Here is a 15,010-nt window from a genome sequence, read left to right as displayed (position 1 = left end):
CATATCAATAGTATGTAACAGGTGTACACGTATCTGGTCGTATTAAAGATCGTGCACATATCGTATATTTCCTACAAATTAGATTTACGACTCATTAACGCCAAGTCAACATCCTTGGAATCCAGAATCTTTGCGACATCATGTTTAGAAGTTACATGATATCATGTGATATCGTAGACAAACACACGATGTCACGTGGTATCGTATACATTCAGTTACACGAAGTCACGTGATATCGTATACATCCAGTACACGATGTCGCGTGAGATCGTGTACATCGTCGATGCAATAGGTCGTTCCCATTTTTGTTTACGCTTATTTATATCAATAAAAAAATTAATAAATAAATAAACAATAAGACCTGAAGCTTTACCGAACATACAGTGCACCTTTGCATAAGCATTTCTGCAGTTCTAAAATAGGATACAATCCCTTTCGATGCCCTAATGGTTTTATTTCTTTTTGAAGGGATTTATATTAGAGAGTGACGTTTAGTATAGGTGGAAGCGTTTTTTTTTTTAAATTTCTAAAATTTTGTTCAACAAAAGTGATGGATCTTGTGACTATCTGTAATGCTGAGTCTGTAAATAGTTGAGAGGGGTAGGGGGGTTAAGGACAGACGGTTGTTTATTTTCTAGCTCCTTCTGAATGATCCTCAATAATCATTACTAATCTTTTCATTTTCGCGCTCTTCTCCGCTACTATTGTCATTTCTCCGGTAATGGGTTCTAACGCAATTAAATTTTCCTTTTTATAACCGTACGAACCTCCTTTTCTAATTAGGAGGTAAAAGTTTTTTACAATAGCACTCCCTGACAAACTGAGAGTGATTAATTTTTTTTTTGCAACACTTCACAGCATGTGCCGAAACACTGTGTAGACTATCGCTGTGCTGTGTTTACCATGATGTTCGTTGTTTACATCTGGTAGACAGGAATTTGCGGCTGTACCTTAGTTACTAAAACAGGAAAATGCTCAATGCTCCTTGTCGTTAACAGTTTAATCCAGAACCGCCTCGTATTTTAATGTTACGCGTTTCATTTCAAACACGTAAAATGCGTTTACTCTCTGGAACGCCCCCTGTGGCTGTCGTGTCTTGAAAGCGCAATTTTAAAATAAGGTAACAGGATCAGTCCACCCCCACGTGAAAGTGGCGCAATCCATCATGATCTATTCGTGATTTTTTAATGAATCATGTCTATTTTGCAAGATGGTTTCTTTCGAAATTACCTTTTGACGTAATTTCCGTTTTAATATTTTCCATAAATTGTTTTCTCAAACCGATTTCTGATCGTTGAATTTAATTTCGTGGACTGTTTGCATTTATCTCGCGCAATTTTAACCGATATGAATCTATTGCAAATTTCTACATTGGCGGAAGGTGAAATGATGGACTTGATACTTTGGTTACAAGGAAGAAGGCTTCTTGCGAATCCACTCCACTGTGGAACTTGTAATAGGGATATGGTCCTCGCCACGCGGGACGGCAACCACATAGATGGCTTTCAGTGGTAAGTGGATAAGTACCTGTCATTATCGCTTTAATTTTTATTCCGCTTCTGAAGTACAAACTCCTGTAAAAACTCTAGTGTTGCTGCTGTGCTGCACGCCCCTTAATCATTTTAGGACAAAAGTGTTTAATTTTGACCAAAACATTTCACATGTTTTGATCTAAGTGACGTAGAAATTAATAGCCACTTTTGAGATCAAAGTGAATAAAAACACACAATGTACTCACTAGGCCACTACATATATATAGCTGGGTTTTTTTTTTCTTTTTCTTTTTCCCGAATTGTTGTTAAGGTTTCTCCATCATTATTTGTATGAATTGTTTAAAACTCCTTTTGATTAAATACCTAGTTTTATCAGAAAGGGTGTTTAAGGTGGTAGAAGGGACTCGGTTAGAAAGATCATCGTCCTTTATTAGCTCATTATCAGAGGTGCCATATTACTGACCGCAATTGTTTTATTGTACTCTATGGACTGTTTAAATGATATCTCAATTCCTCTTTTCTACAGGCGCTGTGTCCAATGCAGAAAAAGGAGGAACTTACGGACAAACAGTCTGTTTGCCGAGTTCCCTAGGCTGCCCATAGGCAAAATTTTAGTTTCTCTATTCCTTTGGAGCAACGAGGAAAAGCAGGCGTCAGCAGCCCGTATGCTTGAAGTTAATCCAAGCGCAATTTCTCGGATCTTTCAACTTTTCCGTGACATTTGCACTTGGGACCTTCAGCAGCGGCCAGTAATCCCATTTGGAGCGCCCTTTGTGGCTAAAGTGGATGAAAGCAAGTTCAATCACAAAGCCAAGGTAAACAAAACTGATTAGGACATCATGTTTGAAGTCGGCCATAATAACGCAATAATGTAATATATGATGCTCATTTGACATAGCCTTGAACTTAATTGAGCCCTTCTTAGTCTGATCGGAAGTTGTTTATTTTATTTATTTATTTATTTATTTTTTTATTTTTTTTTTTTTTACACTGTCATTCAATCTGCCCCTTTCTCGTAGATATGAAAGCGCGCGAATTAGCGTTGCGCGCAAAACTTGCTTCCGGTGAGCAGACTCTACGGTGATTCGCTCTTTACAATCCCTTAGAAAATACGGTACCATAGTCTATTTTCATAACTGAATAGAAATAACGAAGGTACCTAATTTATGCTTTTCCTGTGTATACATTAACACCAGTAATAATAAATCACCTTCACCTTTTTCTTAGGCAAACAGAGGAAGACGCGCCAGGAATGACAATTGGGTTTTTGGCGTGATTACGACTGCTTTTACTCCTGCTCGGGGATATTTTCAAGTTGTGAGGCGTCGAGATAGGGCAACCCTTATACCTATCTTACAGAGGGTATTGCTGCCAGGCACAGAAGTTCATAGTGACGACTGGGGTGCATATACCAACTTGCCAATGCACGCTCCGAATGTCCAAACCCATCAGGTCGTGGTCCATGCCGCCAATTTTGTCGATCCTGTCACCGGTGTCCACACTCAGGAAGTAGAATCAGCTTGGAACCGATTAAAATACAAAGTTAAAATGCAAAAAGGTGTAAGGAACTACAACCTCCAAGCGTTTTTGAATGAACATATGTGGAGAGACTGGAGAGGTGCTGATGACGTGTTTGGAACTTTTATTCCAGTTCTTCCAAGATATTTTACTAACAATCCCGTGTAAATGGAATAAGCTTTCATTTCTTTTGTTTTCGTGTTTGCTGGTCCAACCAGTTTTTCGTTGCGTTTTTCTGAGAGGGTAATAATAATGATGGTGACGATGATAAAATGATGAATAATATTACTAAAAATGATAATAATAATGATAACAATATTAATGATAAATATTTTAAGTAAAGTAGGAAGTAAGATCTCTTTTCAATTGATTTCACTAAAAAAAAAGTTTTGAAATTGGAAATCCCATTTTCCAACATCGCGCATCGTCAACATTTACTTGTTTTGACATCGAAATTCTGTTGCCGGTTATTAATGTTCTTTACCATGATGTAAAATTAATCATTGTCATTAAACTTTTTAATCAGTAAAAAGGCTCGTCTTTGTTCCATTGTTTCTTTATCATAGCACGCAATACCATTATCTAGACCATCACTTTTCCGCAGAAGTACATATGCGTACTACAAAAATGGAATTGGTTTTAATATGCGCTCGCCTTGAGATTGGTTTGTCATTGTCTCTTAAAAACCTTTATATTGAAATGTCGTACGGTGACTTGTTTCGTTCGAAGGATTCAGTTTGAAGGCATTATTACTCCTGATAAAAAAGTTGCTCGTATGGCTTTCAGTTCCTGTGTACGGCAGCGACAGAAAAGTGCTCGACTGTTCCGTAAATCTCAACAATGCCCAGTAGGCTCATATACCCTCGAATAAAAGCTGTTAGTGAGTTTTTCTTAATAGTTTGAATTGTAATTCATTAGTAGCTGTTTTTTATAGGTATTTCAACGAGAGAGGGAAAATGATCTGCAACGAGTACAATAATCTTTAGGCTTTGTTTCTGGATTCCTTCGAGTTCCAACTATAGATAACTTAGTAGGCCGCCCCACACGGAACATCAATATTCCTGCATAAGCCTTGTCTTAGATCTATAAGAAGTCGTGCTAGCCTTCTTTTGTGAAAAAGGAGCATCTGCATTTAATTTCGTAGACCACATATTTCCTTCAGTGAAGGCATTGTGAATCGTTTCTTGTACATGAATATTACATGTAATATTTTCGATGTATTTTCGGCGGCTTATCCGAATACATCTAACAGTTGGCATGTGAGAAACTCCTTAGTGCTTGCCTGGTGTGCTCGATCACACTCAGAAGAAATCACGCTCAAAAAAGTATTCTATTGCCTGTCTCACAGACAATTATATATCTTAATTTTAGGACAGTATCTTCTTTTGCTACTTCGCTTATGTTCAGCTCAACTCGGGATGGTCTGCGAAACTCGGATGAGGTGCCTTCTTAACCAGGCGATATTTTTTACGAGATTCTAACTACCGTGTGTAGCATGAAAATTTTGCGGGTTCTAACTTTTGCAGATTTTGCGGATTGACCTCGATCCGCAAAAATTAGTTCCCGCAGAAAAAAACACCTGCAAAATAAACGCCGCAAAGCTTAACTCCCGTCAGTCCAATTTAAAACTCCGCTTTTAATGCCACTGGAGCGATATACATTGGACTTAGACTAGAACATTAACATGATTTTTCATTGGAAAATGCAACTAGAGCTGTCGAGTAAGGCAATTCAGTACATTCAGTATTGAGAAGAATTGGTCATCTGAAGGAACGCACAGACTTGAATCGTGCAGCAGACCAACAATGTTCTAGTGGCGTTCCTACGACGGCCTGTACAGAAGTTCAACTGAACAAGAGTGTTATTATTGTCGACTGAATCTGTCTCATTGCGTTACAATAAGGCAGAGTTTTGCATTTAGCAGGTCGCTCCCAGTTAGGTCTCAAAGTTGTATACTACATGCTGGAGTACATCTTTCACTCGATAGCCCCTCTGTATGCCTAGAAAGGTTTCAGCTACGGTAATTCAAAAATTCATACTGCTAAAATAATATATACTGGTTCTTGTTAACGATCCCCAGATGGCAGCATTGATCCGGTTTGTGTGCATATTTTCTGTAAGATCTGATATGTGCACATCTTGTAAGGCTTTGCATACGACACGATCTTGTATGTACATGATCTCTGTACACGATCTTGTATGTACACGATCTCTGTACACGATCTTGTACGTACACGATCCTGTACACGATCTGGTATGTATACGATCTTGTGTGTACAAGATCTTGAATGTACACGATCTTGTGTGTACACGATCTTGTATGTACATCTCTGTACACGATCTTGTATGTACACGATCTCTGTACACGATCGTGTGTGTACACGATCTTGTATGTACACGATCTTGTACGTACACGATCTGGTATGTACACGATCTTGTGTGTACATTGAATGTACACGATCTTTGTACACGATCCAATTCTCTGTACACGATCTTGTGTGTACACGATCTTGTATGTACATCTCTGTACACGATCTTGTATGTACACGATCTCTGTACACGATCTTGTGTGTACACGATCTCTGTACACGATCTTGTGTGTACACGATCTTGTATGTACTCTATACACGATCTTGTATGTGCATGATCTCAAATGTACATTATCTTCTATGTACACGATCTTGAATGTACATCTTGCATGCAATGTATGTGCAAGATGTATATACACGATCTTGAAGACGATCTTGTATGTACACGATATGTACTACGATTGATATGTACACGACCTGGTATACTATCAGTCATGTAGACGATATTTAGACGAAGGATCAGTAAAGGAGCACGTTGTTGAGAACGTGCTCGATACTCTTCATTTTATGCGATCGTGTACGTTGTTAAGAACGTGTAGGATATACTGGTTCTTGTTAACGATCCCCAGATGGCAGCATTGATCCACAACAACAATGTAAAGATAGAGCACCTTCAAAAAGAAATCGCAGATCTAAAGGATCTGCTTTGTACACACTTGCTGAAAGACAATAAAAATGTTGAAAGCTATTACAGTGTGTTTACTGAAAAACCAGCCCCAATATTCATCCCTATAAAACGGCAAAGGCTCAACAAAAATATCAGGCGCAAACAACGCAGAAATAGCATGACACAAAGGCGAATAGCCAAACAAAGGGAATCAAATGAGAAATATATCAAAAACCTCTCAGACGCAACTTTAACTGACAATCAAGTTAGCGTCATTTCTAAAGGGCTCAAATTCATACCAACACCCGTGACGAATGAAAACAACATCAGGCGTCAACTCTTGCGCGACTTTGAACACTTTGCAAGACGTATGCGCCTCCAGTTTATATTCCACGGTCAAGATAAGGAACCACATCCGTTCCATGTAAAATCGAACTGGATACCCCCGGTTCAATCATCCGTTGCCCTTGATAGCTACTTAGAAAATGTCAAGTTAGCACTTGCAGAGGTCAAAATAACTAAGCCAAAATACAATCTGTCATACCATGAACACAAAGCAGTTCAAGAACTAAAAAACAATACTGCTATTAACATTAAACGAGCGGATAAAGGCAGTACGACAGTACTTCTCAATCGTTCTGAAAAAATACAAGAGGCTCAGGTCCAACTAAATATCCGAGACCATTATAAACCTCTTGCTAAGCCCATGGTTGAGGACACTCTTCTCAGGGTCAATGAGATCGTAACTCAACTACACCAAGGCAAACACATTGATGACATGACGAAAAAATGGCTTTCTCAAACCCCACACCCACCAAGAATACCGATATTCTACACTCTCACAAAAATCCACAAACCGAAACCGGTCGGGAGACCTATAATAAGCGGTTGCAGTGGTCCAACAGAGAGAATCTCATCCTTCGTTGATCGTTTGCTACAGCCTATTGCCATTAAACAGAAATCGTATCTCAAAGATACAACTGATTTCATAAACTTCATAGAAAAAACTAAAGTATCGCACGATACAATTTTAGTATCTATGGATGTCACAAGCTTGTACACTAATATACCACAAGAGGAGGGTATCAATACAGTATGCAAAGCATACAACCGCCGTTCTACAATGATAGCCCTCCCATTCCATCACACTATCTCAAAGAAATGCTTGGCCTTATTCTGAAAGAAAACTCGTTCCAGTTTAACGGAGTTCCAGTTTAACTATCTCCAAATTCATGGAACAGCCATGGGAACTTAAATGGCAGTTTCATTTGCCAACATTTTCATGGCGGAAATTGAATCAGAGTTACTAGGCCAGAGCAGAATTAAACCGTTGTCATGGAAACGTTTCATTGATGACATATTCTCTCTATGGGACACCAATAAACAAGAGATATTTGTTTATATAGAACAAGCCAACAACTTCCATCCCACGATCAAATTCACGGCTGATATTTCAGATAAGGAAATCACATTCCTAGACATAGTGGTGCACAAGGGTGAAAGATTCTCCACAGAATCTATCCTTGATATCAAAACACATTACAAGCCGACTGAAACCTTTCAATATACCCATTTTACCTCTTGTCACCCACCAGGTGTTAAAAGAGGTTTCATCAAAGGTGAAGCTATCAGACTTCTCCGAACTAACTCCTCAGAAACAGCTTTCAAGGAGTCTCTCTCTAAATTCAAAACACGTCTTACAGCACGTGGATACCCTAAACATCTGATAGAGAGCACACTATCTGAAATCACCTTCGCCGGAAGGCAGTCGGCACTACAACAAAAGCTTAAGGCTCGTGAGAAAATCCTACCGTTCGTAACTACATACCACCCAGCAGTTACCGAACTTAAAAAGATACTGATGCACGAATAGAGTTTTATTCAAAATCAGCCTTTGCTGAAAACTATATATAAAACGCCTCCTATCATATCCTACAAAAGGGGGAAATCTAGTCAAAGCGAAACTCTGAAGGCTCTAAACATGCGTCGCAGCCACAAAACCACAAAAGGGGAGTCAGTGCAGGCCTGTCACATCATTTTAACCGGGGACAGTGTTTTCACTCTTGTCCCCCCAAAACCAGTTAAAACATAATGACATTCCCCCCTCCCCACCCCACCCCTACCCCAAACATAATCATTGGGTCCCCCCTCCTCCGCTAAACAATCACCGGTATAATTCTGTCATTTGGCAGTGAAATCGAAGTCACCTGGAAATCCTTGGAGACAAATGATCGATTTTTAATATCAGCAAACTTTTATCCACTTGTAGACTGGGTACTAATTTAACCGATGAGAGTCTGGGTCTGGGTACAAAAATGAAACCAACATGGCGGAAGAAATTGTACGAAAAGCGCTTCAGAAAGCTCGTGTTGTTGGTGATAGAATCTGGAACCGTGTTCTCTTTACCGAGGAGAATTGTACCCAGATACATGTAGCAGATACAGTACTTCCTAGTGCACTTGGTGGAATAACATTTCCTCTTTGTTTAGGAGTCCTACAGAAAGGATTGTTTCGTCCGCTTCGTATTACTTCAAACCTTCGGATTGTTGGCTCCGTTTGTGGCGGTATGTCAGTAATAATCGCTGGTACTACAGCTTCTCTAGTTTTTCTTTCTAGTGTTTTGCTGTTGAAGGAAATCAAGCTCGGCTCAATAAAAACATTGACTGAAAAACTGCATTCCTTGATGCCAAATAAAACAATTACTATATCAGTTTCTTCCAAAGATATTCCGATCTGTGGAGTTGTGAGTTTAGTGGTGTTTAAGTTATTGGGCGGTAGATTCAGATCAGTGTTGCCAAGCAGCTTGATACATCCAGGAGCGTTTGCTAGGAGATCTATCCCTGCTAAAGGGAAGAAGTATGCTACTGACGGAGTGAAGAACAGACTGGCTCTGTTGGGTGAGTCCTTGACTTTTATATCATTATTTTATATATTGATATGTCTGTATTTTATTCATTTGCTAATTTTATTTATTTTTACGGTTGGTGTGATATCTAATGATTTTACCGACCAAATAACATGTAATTGTAAATGTAAATAAATGAAAATTATTGTTGGAAAGATTTTATCACTATCTATCTACTACATGTATCAACTATCTATCCACTCTAAGGTAAAATTCATCTTGGTGAGCTTAAGGTTCAGCCTTTAGATAAAGCCTGGTTCTCATAATTATGCTGCTGCATTGCCTGCGAGATGAGATAATTGCTGGAAATGTTGTGTGGTTCAGGAAAATATCCATACCCCCCCCCCCCCTCCGTTTCAGAGGGTTTATGATGACCCCCCCCCCACCCCTCCCGAATTTCCCGGTTTTTAAAACCCTCCTCCTTGAAGCCCTCGGAAGTCAAAAATCCAATAAGACTAAGAAAATTGACTACTCACACTATTACGATCAATTTTTTTATTATTGAAGCAACGTCGACAACTCTAGTTCAGCTATTTTACTTGTTTATCCTTTTGCTTGAATTATATCCGGAAAAAATTGGATAAAACTCTAAAATGGTCGATTTTTTTTCGTTTAAAAACACGGCTGAATTCTTTGTTGTTGCGTAGTTTACGTTTATAACTTTCTTGAGCGTTTAAGAAATTATCTCTATCACGTTACAACTTTTCTTTTTCACCTAAAATTACGACGGCCTTGCAAATTCCATTTTCGTAATGACCTCTGCAGAAAAACGTTTGCTAATTTACCACGAAGAAACCGCCATGAATATAAGTTGCACATTGAATATACGATGCTGGGTTTTTATTTATCTAGTAGAATTTGAAGAACTTTGAAAACCCAGTCGAAAACTGGCTGCATGCACAAGAATTATAAGCCGCCTTTGAGAACGAAGGGTGGGTACATTTCGCTGACCCCCAGTCCATGGACTATCCCGATGGACTACCGAAATGGACTACCTAAATGGACTGCTAAATGGACTACCAAAATGGACTACCCTATTTTTTATTAAATTTGTTAAATAAATTTTATTTTTTTTTTAATTTTTTAGATAAAACTTGTGAGCAGCACGTCTGCGAACTCTTACAGTTGTAAAACGATTTATTTTCTCCTACGCGTTTCGTGTGACTAACGCACACTTCATCAGGGAGTTTAACAATACAACATAAGTGACCTGTATATATACCTACGTAAAAGACTAAAATAAATTTTACATTATGTAAAACCGTACCTACACTAGCGGATTTACATGTAGGAAATAGGTGAAAAGGTGTGCAAGGCGTTACATATTTGTGCTTGACATAATTTTGGGGCCCACAGTTTTAGCTAAAACTGTGGGCCTATTAGTATTTTTGTTGATGAGCTTATAAAGCCTAAAATACATATGCCGCAACTTCAGAGAAAAATACCTGTCACGCCGCCGTTACTTTCGCTTATCAGAAGGATTAACCAGGCAACACTTCTACCAAAATGATTTTTTCCAGAATGATTCATCATTTTCGCTGCTTTTGTTTCAAAACAACGTACATAAGTATGTTTTTGTGCTTCAGATCGATCATATGTTGCTTTCAATGTTTTGTACATGGTTCGTGACCCTTAGGAAAACTAGTTCCCTACGAAACCCCCCAACCCCTCGAAATTTACTGCCCTTAACCCCCCCCCCCCCGGAATTTCCAATGGTCTTCCGTGGGGGGGGGGGGGGGGGGAGGGTATGGATATTTTCTGGAACCACACATTCAATGTCAGTGAGACTTTGAGTCCCAGTGCAGTCCCAGCTAAAAATTCTCTACAAAAATCCTGGTGATTGAAAAAGATTGTTTCACACCTTTGTACAAGTGCTCCATGATCTCCATAGCTTTAGAATGTAATGAATTCTGGCATTGATTTTGCCATTAAGGTTCTGTGGAATAATGTTCTCATATTTGAATATTTGAATTATGGCATGCCAGCAGAATCGCCTACACCCATGTACCTGCAAGTTGAGCTCAAGCCAACTTCACAGGCATGCTGACAATTAACCATTTAACCCCTTACATAAAAAAAAAACAATTCTCCTATCCTGTCCAGATACTTTCTTATAAAAGTATTGGGGAGAAGTTATTAAAATTCACCTTGGATGAAAACATCCTTAATTTTTTTGTTCTCAGGGTTTGAATGATATTACAAGGAGAAATGTGATACTGGTGACTGTTAAGAAAGTCCAGTCCCTCAAAAGCTATGGTATCAAATGGCCGGGCACAGATTCCCAAGGCCCTTCCTTTGATTAAAATGTCCAAAATAATATTAAGGTAATAAGTAACAATAATAATAATTATTTATTATTCTAAAAGGCTTTAAAATGACTTTTATAACAATGTATGGGATTTTTTTTCCAAATTGAAGTTTGATTATCTCTGAGACTGATGCCTGATCACCCCAATGTTCATTTTGAATATTAATAACCTTGCTAAGATATCCTTTTTCCACATAGCCATAAACTGTGCAAAAATACCGTTGAATTGAATTACAGTGTAGTAAAATACTAAACGCTGTTTTAAAGAAATCAGGGTTTCTCGGATTGTCCTACGACGTGGAGAATTTATGCACAGTGGCAAAAAATAGGTACCATCTTAAATTATTTGCTGATTTCTAGTGGTTTGTTTTCTTCATTTAGGAAGAATGTATGGTTGTCACTCCTGTGGAAAAAGAGGGAGGACATCTTTTGTAGGAGATCACATTCCACCGAACATGCTTGTAAGGGAAGGACAAAAGCAGAGCTTTTACCCGCAGTGCAGAAGCTGCTCTTACCAACAAGGTTAGGGTGGCCTGACCCAAGTTCATGAATTTTCAAGACGTAGAAAAAGTGCCTGACTGAAACTTAGGGGTTTGCAGGGCGGTTATCCAAACCCTGACCATATTTTAAGCCTAAATATGTAATTTTCTGGTGCCCTTTTTCAGACCAGGCATACGTTCCTCAAAGCTCCCCAAGAGCTAAACCGGGTCTGAAAGGTATTTTTCTTATCCCTTTTCAACATATTGTCAGTAATTTTTTTTTTTCGTACAAACTAACTCAGTGCGTTTCTTTATCTGGAGTCAGGAAACTTAAAAATTAATGCTTTAATTTTGCTTCAATTTTTTTTGGTCATAAATTTTGCATGTGAAATACATGTAGATCTTCAAGTCCGAAATCTTTTCAGGAGTTTGAGGAACGGATGTCTTGGCTCTAGAATGCATACCGCCCCATTTCTGTAAAACCCATCCCTGTCTGCAGACTTGCAGACCAAAATGGTTTAAATCTATAACCTATTTTAGACCAAAACAGCTCAAACACAATACCCACACCACTAACTATCTAATGATATGGGAGTACCCCTGGGCTATGAAATTACAGCTACGCTTTACTTTGAGCTTTTGAAGGGTTAACTTCTAACACTCTTTTTCATTGTCTTTTTCACTTTATGGTGTCCTTTCTGAATCCTGTCCTGGAGCTTTGACCATAAAATTATGACCAGAGTGTGATTTTATTCCTTCCTGGAAAGGGACACAAATAACTGATTAAAATAATTGGGGTTGTAACCCCATTTTTGCCAATAGTTTTGACTGCAACACAGACTCTGCTAGCATTTAGTGATGAAAATTGAAAACTATCTTTCCACGTTGTGTTGTGTGCTTTCATTGAAAATATTTGTTAATGTTTTGTATGTTAACAGATTTGCTTCATGTACCTACAGTCTGTATAATTGGCTACAGGTTAATACATGTAATGCATTTTTTGTCTAATGACTTTTTTTAGGTGGGGCACTATCTTCTTCATCAAAACAGCTGCTGATTAAGACACACGGCACATCCTTAAGGCGCTATCACTTGTGGCTACCTTTGCCGATTCCATTGGCACTGCTGCGGAGCTATGTGGGAGATCACACAGGGATGCAGAAATCAAACATGGCGTCTGATACCAAGGGCCAAGAACCAGACAAATTATTAAGCACACTTGTGAAGAATGTGCTGACCTTTCTTAAGATAAGGGGCAAAGATGATGGCCAAGACAATGATTAGTATTTACCCTTTTACTCCATCTTTCAATAACATGCAGACTCTGAAGTTCAAGATTCAACCAACCATTACGCTTTTTAACGCTGCAGTGGATCTCTAAGAAAAGAAACATTTGGTTCAACGGGGTCAAAACATCATATTTGTACACTGCGATCGGCAGATTTCAATCCACTTTGTCAGTTCTGTAGTTTTTGCAGTCGGCCAGTGAGTTGTCTGCATAATTATGATTGACAGCAGAAAAACACACTCAAAATGTTAGTTGGGGTTGGAATTCAGAGTCTGTATGTTATTGAGAGGTACAGTAAGCCCCAATAGAGGTTAGAGCATCTGACCACTAAGTGTGCAAGGCAACACATGGGTTTGACTACAGTCAGGGACTCTGACATTTTTCAGTCCTAAACTGTATACTTTTAAGAAAAAAAGAACAATTAAAAAAATAAACTACACATTAAACGGCAAGGAAAGGAGTGGGCTGCCATTTGCTTTCTCCTTCTTTTCTTTTTTTTTTTAATTATTTATGTTGTTGTTTCTTAAACAATTGGCCACAGAGGCTGGAACAAGTCTAGACTGCTACCAGTCACTTGAGTGCTAACATGAAAGACAGCAAGCAGAATCTCTCTCTTCAGATAATAACGTACAGTACGCAATACCCATTTCTGCAAGAAACTAGACTCCTAGCAGTCTTGGCAAGAGTGAAATGAGCAAGGCAAAAGAAGAGACTTGTGTTCTGCTTGTTTCAGTATCACTGAACTCATTCCACTCTGTTTAGCTCTCTAAAGACTGCTAGCAAAAAGGAACTCTTCAGCAGTCTAGCGAGAAAACCAGGGATTGGAAGAGAAGAAGCATCAATTCCATTCTCTTTCCTTTTCCCAATTTCTCCTTGTTTTAACCATCATAATTTTCGCTAGCTAGCGTGTAGGACCTAGGGTGCGGAAAAGATGACTGACGACTTCCTGCAGTCTTGACCAAGCCAAACAACAAACACCTCTCCCGTCTCATTTTTAGCCTGAGAAAACAGGACAACATTTTCACAAAGCCATCACTGGTTTCATGGTGAAATGAAAACTGCAGAAACACTGCATTTCTATGATCTACCCAGATCTGGGTTGAAAATTATTCTGATTGATTGAAACAAAATATTTCTCTTATGGCATACATGCTTGATGGGCATACATTGTTTCCAAGAATGAAGAATGGAAAATCTGCTATTGAGAGCTTTCTCTTGTGCCTCATCAAAGATGTTTTGAATTAGACAACTGCTAGAAGAACATATAACTATCTATACTCCAGAAGCTGGAAAAAATTAACACCCTCTGATAGACCACCATTCATCTGAATCTCGAAAGGCAAAATAATGATACTGTAAGCAGGTAAATCATGTCTGAAAAACTGCAGACATACACTGTATTGAAAGCAATCATTCAGTGGACTCATTTTATGGGCAAATTTCCCTTTTTACATTGAGCTTGTTTCATATCTACTTTGTGTCAGAATTAAGATAAAAATATTTGAAATTTTTCCAGACTTCAAAAACTATATTCTATGTGCACAAGTGCCTACCATCATTGCAATAGTTGCATGTACAAAGATTTGACAATGCAATTAACTTTTATGTTGGGACCAAAGGTTTTGTAAAGCAATTTCTCAAACTTATTAACAATTTATGAAGAGAAACCAAAGAGGATGACTCCTGTGAAGGAGGTCTTACTTATTATAAAATTGGTGAACTTCTCCTTTGAATTTCTCTGAGAAATATTAATGGTTTGAGAAGTTATATATCATGCACTCAAAAGAGTGTTTCATCCAATTTCCAAACACCTCGTAATTGGTTAAAAAAACTTAGCTGCACCTTATTTTTCCAACCCACTTCTCTGTGTTTAGAAATTGGATGAAATGCTCTTCCTCGTGTTTGGTATGGTTTTAATTATTCATGAAGAGAAAACAAAAGAAAACACTGCAGTGAAGGAGGTCTTAATTGTCATAAAATTTGGTGAGCTTCTGTTTGAATTTCTCCAAGAATCATAAAATGGTAAATGAGGAGCTAGGACCA

The 15,010-nt window shown here is 38.5% G+C and overlaps 2 protein-coding genes and 1 pseudogene across 2 annotated transcripts; all 3 read left to right on the top strand.

The window, feature by feature from the left end:
• Window positions 1-1,347: 1,347 nt before the first annotated feature.
• Window positions 1,348-3,649, top strand: LOC146460533 (uncharacterized). The gene is made up of 3 exons (XM_085088104.1): window positions 1,348-1,511; window positions 2,020-2,308; window positions 2,721-3,649. Exons 1-3 carry the CDS (start codon window positions 1,348-1,350, stop codon window positions 3,177-3,179), a joined length of 912 nt encoding a protein of 303 aa, XP_084944230.1. The 3' UTR covers window positions 3,180-3,649.
• A 2,708-nt stretch (window positions 3,650-6,357) lies between these two features.
• LOC146460531 (uncharacterized) lies at window positions 6,358-14,985 on the top strand (annotated as a pseudogene).
• LOC146460532 (uncharacterized) lies at window positions 8,303-13,860 on the top strand. Its single transcript, XM_085088102.1, has 3 exons — window positions 8,303-8,884; window positions 11,582-11,722; window positions 12,701-13,860. The coding sequence occupies exons 1-3, from the start codon at window positions 8,314-8,316 to the stop codon at window positions 12,961-12,963; spliced, it is 975 nt and encodes a 324-aa protein (XP_084944228.1). The 5' UTR covers window positions 8,303-8,313; the 3' UTR covers window positions 12,964-13,860.
• Window positions 14,986-15,010: the final 25 nt, after the last annotated feature.

This window comes from Pavona decussata, unplaced genomic scaffold (assembly GCF_977016875.1).
Source record: "Pavona decussata unplaced genomic scaffold, jaPavDecu1.1 SCAFFOLD_211, whole genome shotgun sequence".
Taxonomy (NCBI): domain Eukaryota; kingdom Metazoa; phylum Cnidaria; class Anthozoa; order Scleractinia; family Agariciidae; genus Pavona; species Pavona decussata.
This window is presented reverse-complemented; position numbering and strand designations above follow the sequence as displayed.

Excerpts from the sequence above, each read along its gene's own strand:
- LOC146460533 (XM_085088104.1), top strand. The coding sequence starts at position 1,348 with ATGAATCTATTGCAAATTTCTACATTGGCGGAAGGTGAAATGATGGAC. Across the intron at positions 1,512-2,019 it reads CACATAGATGGCTTTCAGTG|GCGCTGTGTCCAATGCAGAA; the intron begins GTAAGTGGATAA and ends TCTTTTCTACAG. Across the intron at positions 2,309-2,720 it reads AGTTCAATCACAAAGCCAAG|GCAAACAGAGGAAGACGCGC; the intron begins GTAAACAAAACT and ends CCTTTTTCTTAG.
- LOC146460532 (XM_085088102.1), top strand. The coding sequence starts at position 8,314 with ATGGCGGAAGAAATTGTACGAAAAGCGCTTCAGAAAGCTCGTGTTGTT. Across the intron at positions 8,885-11,581 it reads GAACAGACTGGCTCTGTTGG|GAAGAATGTATGGTTGTCAC; the intron begins GTGAGTCCTTGA and ends TTCTTCATTTAG. Across the intron at positions 11,723-12,700 it reads AAGCTGCTCTTACCAACAAG|GTGGGGCACTATCTTCTTCA; the intron begins GTTAGGGTGGCC and ends GACTTTTTTTAG.